This window comes from Eimeria acervulina, genomic scaffold (assembly GCF_000499425.1).
Source record: "Eimeria acervulina Houghton genomic scaffold, Eah_scaff702, whole genome shotgun sequence".
NCBI lineage: Eukaryota > Apicomplexa > Conoidasida > Eucoccidiorida > Eimeriidae > Eimeria > Eimeria acervulina.
Window position 1 is genome coordinate 1 of NW_013549644.1, and position 6598 is coordinate 6598.

The 6598-nt window shown below is 56.4% G+C and overlaps 1 protein-coding gene across 1 annotated transcript in view; it reads left to right on the top strand.

The window, feature by feature from the left end:
• Positions 1–453: 453 nt before the first annotated feature.
• The window catches only part of EAH_00046820 (hypothetical protein), a gene marked incomplete at both ends in the record, with an annotated part of 9371 nt that continues 3226 nt past the window's right edge, over positions 454–6598 (top strand). The window contains 3 exons of the mRNA XM_013394612.1: positions 454–687; positions 861–5440; positions 5639–5872. Coding sequence (XP_013250066.1) covers positions 454–687; positions 861–5440; positions 5639–5872 — 5048 coding nt within the window. The remainder of the gene's footprint in view (positions 688–860; positions 5441–5638; positions 5873–6598) is intronic.

Consider the following 6598-nt stretch of genomic DNA (forward strand, 5'->3'; position numbering starts at 1 on the left):
TTATTAGGGTTTATAAGGGTTTATTAGGGTTTATTAGGGTTTGTTAGGGTTTATTAGGGTTTATTAGGGTTTGTTAGGGTTTATTAGGGTTTATAAGGGTTTATAAGGGTTTATAAGGGTTTATTAGGGTTTATTAGGGTTTATTAGGGTTTGGAAGGACTTGCGTGTTTTATGTTTGTCTTTCATTGCCTTTGCATGTGCATATTTATTATTTGTTTGTTTGTTTTGTCTGTCAGCGAGTGTCTCCTTTTATTATATTCTTCTCTGCTGTTATTTGGTGTTGTCTCCTTGCAGTATTTTGTCTCTTTCTTGAGGCCTGGAGGCGTTGGTTGTTGCTGACTGTCTGTCTGTCTCCTTTTTGTGTCTCCTTTTTGTGTCTCCTTTTTGTCTCCTCTCTGTCTCCTTAATGTTTTGTTAGGTTTATTTGTTTATCTTTTTTGTTTGTTGTTGCAGGGATGGCAGGCTGAGCCCGAGAGAGTAAACGGGGTGTCTCTGCAGCAGCGTCAGCTGCATGCATTACGTGCATTTATTCCGCAATGGAGGACAAATCGGCTGCTTGTGTCTCTAAATGCTGCTGTCCCTGCTGCTCGTTGCTGCAGTCTTGCTGCTTTTCGTCTCCTTCCGGTGTCTCTTCAGACACTCCGCACTCACTTCGCACCTTATAACCTTTCTAAGCAGGCTGAGCTGGTTTGTCTCGTCTGTCTCCTTTTACTTGTCTTTATATTCTATTAGTCTCCTTTGTCTCTTCTTATTATTATCTGTCTCCTCGTAGTCTCCTCTGTCTCTTCTTATTATTATCTGTCTCCTCTTACGTTCTTATTCTGCTTCTGCTGCTTTTGCTGCTGCTGCTGCCGCTGCAGTGGATCGAGGCAGGACGTGCGGAGACACCCGAAGGCCGCAGCACTCTGCAGCAGCAAACGCCAGCAACAGGACCCCCATCTCAGCAGCAAGACAACCATCAGCCTCAACCCGCTGCAGCAGCAGCAGAAGCAGCAGCGGCTGCAGCAGCAGCAGAAGCAGCAGCACCTGCAGCAACAGCAGCACCTCAACCATCACATGCGGCACCACATGCAGCACTACCTGCAGCAGCAGCAGCACCTGCAGCAGAAGCACCTGCAACAGCAGCAGCACCTGCAGCAGCAGCAGCACCTCAACCACCACATGCGGCAGCATCTGCAGCAGTACCTGCAGCAGCAGCAGCACCTGCAGCAGCAGCACTTGCAGCATCAGCTCCTGCAGCAGCACCTGCAGCAGCAGCACTTGCAGCATCAGCTCCTGCAGCAGCAGCACCTGCAGCAGCACCACCACCTGCAGCACCACCACCTGCAGCAGAAGCACCAGCACCTGCAGCAGCAGCAGCACGTGCAGAACCCGCGTTCTTTTCAGCACAGCTAACAGGGGCCGCAGCGGAGCCTGCTGCAGCAGTAGCAGCAGCAGCACCTGCTGCTTCAACTGCTAGCGGCGCAGCAGGCTTATACATAGCTGCAGCGGCTCGCGCGGAAGAGACAGTTGTAGCAGCAGCAACGGAGGCTGCAGTAAGGGCTGCTGCATCTAGAGGAGGCTCATCAGGAGCAGCAGCTGGTGCTGCTTTTGCTGCAGCAGCAGCAGGAGGGGAGGGAGCTACAGCAGCAACAACAGCAGCAGCAACACTGCAGACAAGCAGCAGCACCACTGGACAGTGGGGCCTCTGGTGTACTGTCTCCTCTCTCTTGCCTGCGTGGATGGGGGCCCCCAGGGGCCCCCTGCTGCTGGGGGCCCAGGGGGCCCCTGCTGCACCTTGGATAGGTAGGTGCAGCAGCAGCGTTGCTGCTGCTGCTGCTGCATGCAGATCCGGTGCTTTGCTGCAGTATGCCTATGGCTTCTCTCAACGCCGAATGCTCGCCCGCGGTGCAGCAGCAGCAGCAGCAGCAGCTACTGCAACAACAACAACACCAGCACCAGCAACAGCAACAGCAGCAGCTACTACTACTACTCCAGCAGAAGTCCTCCCTGCTGTAGCAGCGCTAAGACACACCCAAAGCGGAAGCAGCAGCAGCTACAGCACGGAGAGCAGCTGCAGCACAGACCCTCATAGCAGCGGAGGCAGCAGCAACTGTCATAGCATTAGCAAAGACAGCATCAGCAACGAAAGCAGCAGCAGGAGCAGCAGCAAAAGCAGTATCAGCGGTCTGGATGCTTCACCGACTACCTCTACCATGCGGCAACAGCAACAGCAACAGCAGCAGCAGCAGCGACCTACTGCTGCTGCTGCAGCTGTACGAGACACCGAAAAAGGCCTCCAGTCAGCGGAGGCGCAGCAGCAGAGTTGCTGCGCCGATGCCTCCTTTCGTTCTCCTGTCACTTACTGGCAGCAGCAGGTGCAGCAGCAGGTGCAGCAGTCCCTACAGCAGCAGCAGGTGCAGCAGGAGCTGCAGCAGCAGCTGCGTTTGATATTTGTGCAGGAGAAGCGTCACGTGAACATGCTGCTGCAGCACATGCAGCAACAGCAGCAAACAACGGCAGATATGGAAGCAGCAGCAGCTGCTGCTGCTGCAGCAGCAGCACCAATCCTGAATGCAGCGGCTCTCCGCGCTGCGAGGACACTAGCGAGGCGCACAGATGCAGCAGCAGCAGCAGCAGCACCTGAAGCAGCAGCAGCAGCAGCATCTGAAGCAGAAGCAGAAGCAGTAGGTGATGGCAGCAGCGGCAGCGAAGCTCCCGGTGCAGATGGCGCTGGTGTAGTTGCTGCAGCAGCAAGAGGTGCAGCAAAGAAGGAGACAGGAGCAGCTCAAACTGCAGCAGCAGAGGGGCTGCTGCTGCCGCCTATCCAGTGCTGGGGATCGACTCCCAACGTCTCCCCGCTGCAGCAAGCGAAGGCCTTTGCAAGTACCCTGCGTCTCTGTCTCCGCTACCTCGCCCGTCTGCAGCAAATGGAAGCGTGCAGCAGCAGCAGCAGCAGCGGCACGTCAGCAGCAGCAGCAGCAGCAGCAGCAGCAGCAAGCCGCGAGGCCGCTTCTGACGAGTGTCTCCGCCAGCTACCCGAGCGCTTGCCCATCGACCCTTTCGAGATGTGTCTCTCTCTGGTGGGCAGCAACAGCAGCAACAGCAGCAACAGCAACAGCAACAGCAGCAGCAGCAGCAGCACGGCAACGTATTACTCTGGGGGCGATCTGCTGCTGCCGGTAGCTGTCTCCTGGTTAGCTGCGAGTCCCTTGGGGCCCCACTCCCCTACATGCGCATCTTTACCTCTTCATCTTACCTTTACTCTGCGTCTACCCCCAGGCCTGCTGAGGCTTCTACGCTGCACGGCACAGCAGCAGCAGCAGCAGCAGCAGCAGCAGGGTCAGCGGCAGCATGTAGTGCTGCAGCAGCAGGATCAGCAGCTGATGGAGAAGCAGCTGGTGCCGCAGCAGCAGCAGCAGCAGCAGCTGGAGCAGCAGCAGCAGCAGCAACTACTCGGGGAGACTGAAGATATCTTACACTTTCACTTTGCTGTGCCTCAACTGCGGAGAGACTCTGCTGCCATGCATGTGCTGCGTCGCTGCTTGAGCTGCTGCAGCCCTGTGGGGCCGCAGCTTGGATTTGCTGCTGCAGATACACCCGAGGAGGCGGAGGGCGCTGCAGCAACATCGGCAGAACCAGCAGCAGCACCGACGCCAGCAGGAGCAACAGCAGCAGAAGTGGCACCAACTGCAGCAGCAGCAGCAGGTGTAGCAGGTGTGGGGCCCCGTGTGCTGTGGGCAGCACACGACGCGAAGCAGCTGCTGCACCTGCTGCGTAATATCAATCTTCCTTCTCCTCCATCTCAGCAGCTGCAGTGTACATCTGTTGTTGCTTGGCTGCTGCACGGGGCAGACCCAGGCAACTCCGAGTTGCTGCAGCAAGCAGCGCTCTTCGAGCTGCTGCAGCAGCAGCAGCAGCAACAGCAGCAGCAGCAGCAGCAACAGCAACAGCAGCAGCAGCAACGGCAGTGGACGCCAGATGTGGCGAGCTTCAACGCAGGAGCAGCACGAGCAGCAGGAGCAACAGCAGCAGCAGCAACAGCAGCAAATCTGTCTGAGGCTGTCCCCTGCAGCTACAAAGCAGACACCCGGGGTGCCTTTGGCCTCGCAGCTGCAGCAGGAGGGAGAAGGAGACAGTTGAGCGTTGCTGCAGATATTTCGATTAACAAGAAAGGAGACACCGCTCTCTCCTCTCTTTTAGCGTCTCCATACAGCTCCTTAATCATTACAACAATGACAAAAGCAGCAGCAGCAGCAGCAGCAGCAGCAGCAGCAGGAGTCGCTTCTCCTGCTGCTGCGGGAGTGCAGGGGAGTGAGAGGAAGGCCTCCCCATCAGTTGCAGCAGGAGCAGCAGCAGCAGCAGCAGATGCTGCTGCTGCACCTGGAAGCTGCGCTTCCAGGCGCCCTTGGGGTGTACATCCACCGTGGCGTTGCTTTGCTGCAGCACGAAGTGTGCTGCTGCCACCGGAGCAGCAGCAGCTGCAGCAGGGACTCTTTGGGCGCTTCGGGTGGGGCATCTACAGCAAAGTGCTTCATCGAAAGGCAGCAGCAGAGACAAAGCAAAGTGCAAGTAGAGATGGAGACAGAGACGGAGACAGCAAAGGAGACACTTCACCCCGCTGCAGCATCAGCTCCGCCTCCTCCACGAAGCGTCCAGCCTCCGCGTCACCAGCAGCAGCAGCAGCAACAGCAGCAGCAGCAGAATCAGCAGCAGCAGAAGCTGCAGAGGGATCGGGTCCGCTGCTGCTGTCTTTCCAGCCTGTGGGGTCTCCGTCTGAAGCAGCAGCAGCTGGAGAAGCCTTGGTTGTCTCGCTGCAGCATAAGGCGAAGAAGACAGCCCCTAGCATCCCCAGGTGTCTCTCTGTCTCCGTTAAGCTGTCTCCTCAGTTTAAGCGCTGCTGCCCCCCAAGACAACCTGAAGAGCTGAATATGCTCGACGTAGCAGCTTTCTGTGAGGCCCGGGGTGCAGCTACACTTGTGCTGCTGCATCAGCAGCAGCAGTTGCTGCAGCAGCAGCAGCAGCAGGCAGCAGATAACAGCAAGCCGCAGCAGCAGGAGCAGCAAGCGTCGCAGCATCTCCAGCCTCTTAGTCTCTCTTGGGGTGTATGGGCACATATAGAAAGGCCCCTTATACCTGTATTAGCTGAGCTAGAGAGAAGGGGTTTGTCTCTTTCAGTGTCTCTTCTGATGCGCGGCTGGCGATCAAACAGGGGGATCGGATCCCCAACCCCGGAGGAGACAGCAGCAGCAGCAGCAGCAGGCGTCCCTAGCCCTGTTGATGCTGCTTCTGCTGCTGCTGCTGCTGCTGCTGTGGATGGGCTTGCTAGCCAAGACGTGGGTGCTGCAGCAACAGGAGACCCCAGCGAAGCTCTTGAGGAGCAGAGACAGCTGGAGAGACAGATAGCGAAGCTAATAGAGACATTAACAGGAAGGAGGGAGGTAAACATTAATTCGCCTAGGTAAGGGGACAAGAGACTGTCTCCTCAGCAGCTGTCTCCTTAACGCGCAGCAAGTGTCTCCTTTTGCAAGGCATTGCTGCTCCTCCTGCTGCATCTGCTGCAGCAGCAACATGTTGCTCCAGCTGCTGCACTTGCTGCAGCAGCAATGTGCTGCTGGCTTGAAGAGCCTCTAGTGTCTCCTTTGTTGTTTTGCTGCAGCCAACTCGCTGAGGTGCTCTTTGATGATCTCCAACTGTCTCCTTCTACAGCAACACTGCCTGGAGGGGCTGGCTCTGAGGGCAAGGCGCTATGCAGCAGCAGCAGCAGCAGGGGTCGAAGCAACAGCAGCAGCAGTAGCAGCAGCAGTCGCTCCACCGGAGCCGAAGCCTTACAAGCCTTGCTGCGAGAGGCCCGCTCTAAGGAGACAGATCCCCATGCCTCTAAGGTGGCTGCGTAGGTCTGACTGCTGCTTTTGTTGCTTTTGCTGCACCTTGCAGCAGCAGCAGCTGCTGCTGCTGCTGCTGCAGAACCCAGGCTGACCTTGCTGGTGTATGCAGGGCGGCTGCCGCTACTGGTGCTTCTGCTGCAACTCCTGCAGCGCTGCTATTGTTGCTGCGATAGCACTGCTGCTGTTGCTGCTGGTGCAAAGCTGCTGCTGTTGCTGCTTCTTTCTCTACTGTTGCTGCTGCAGCATCGCTGCTGCTGCAGCATCGCTGCTGCTGCAGCATCGCTGCTGCTGCAGCACTTCTGCCACAGCGCTGCTGTAGGAACAGTGCTGTATGTGGGGTGTCTCCGTTTGTGTTGTGTCTCTGTTTGCTGCTGCTGCAGGCTGCTGTCGTGTCTGCTGTCTTATCGTGCGAGTCATAAGTTTCTAAATACTTATTTTGTCTCCTTACCTTCTTATATCTTCACCCCAACTCAACGCATACATGTCTCCTTTCTGCAGACAGGTGGGTGGATGTCTTGCAGCTGTTTATTTATTTGTTTATTTGTCTGTCTCCTTTTAATCTGTCTCCGTCGCCCCTCCTTCGGGGTGTCTCCTTTCTTACACTGCACCATACACACAGTGCCCAGCTGTCTCCTCGCTGCAACTTGCAGCCTTTCTGAAACTGTCTCCAGCTGTCTCTGTCTCTAAGTGTTATCTTTTACTGTCTTTCTTTGAAGAGACACCCTGTGCTG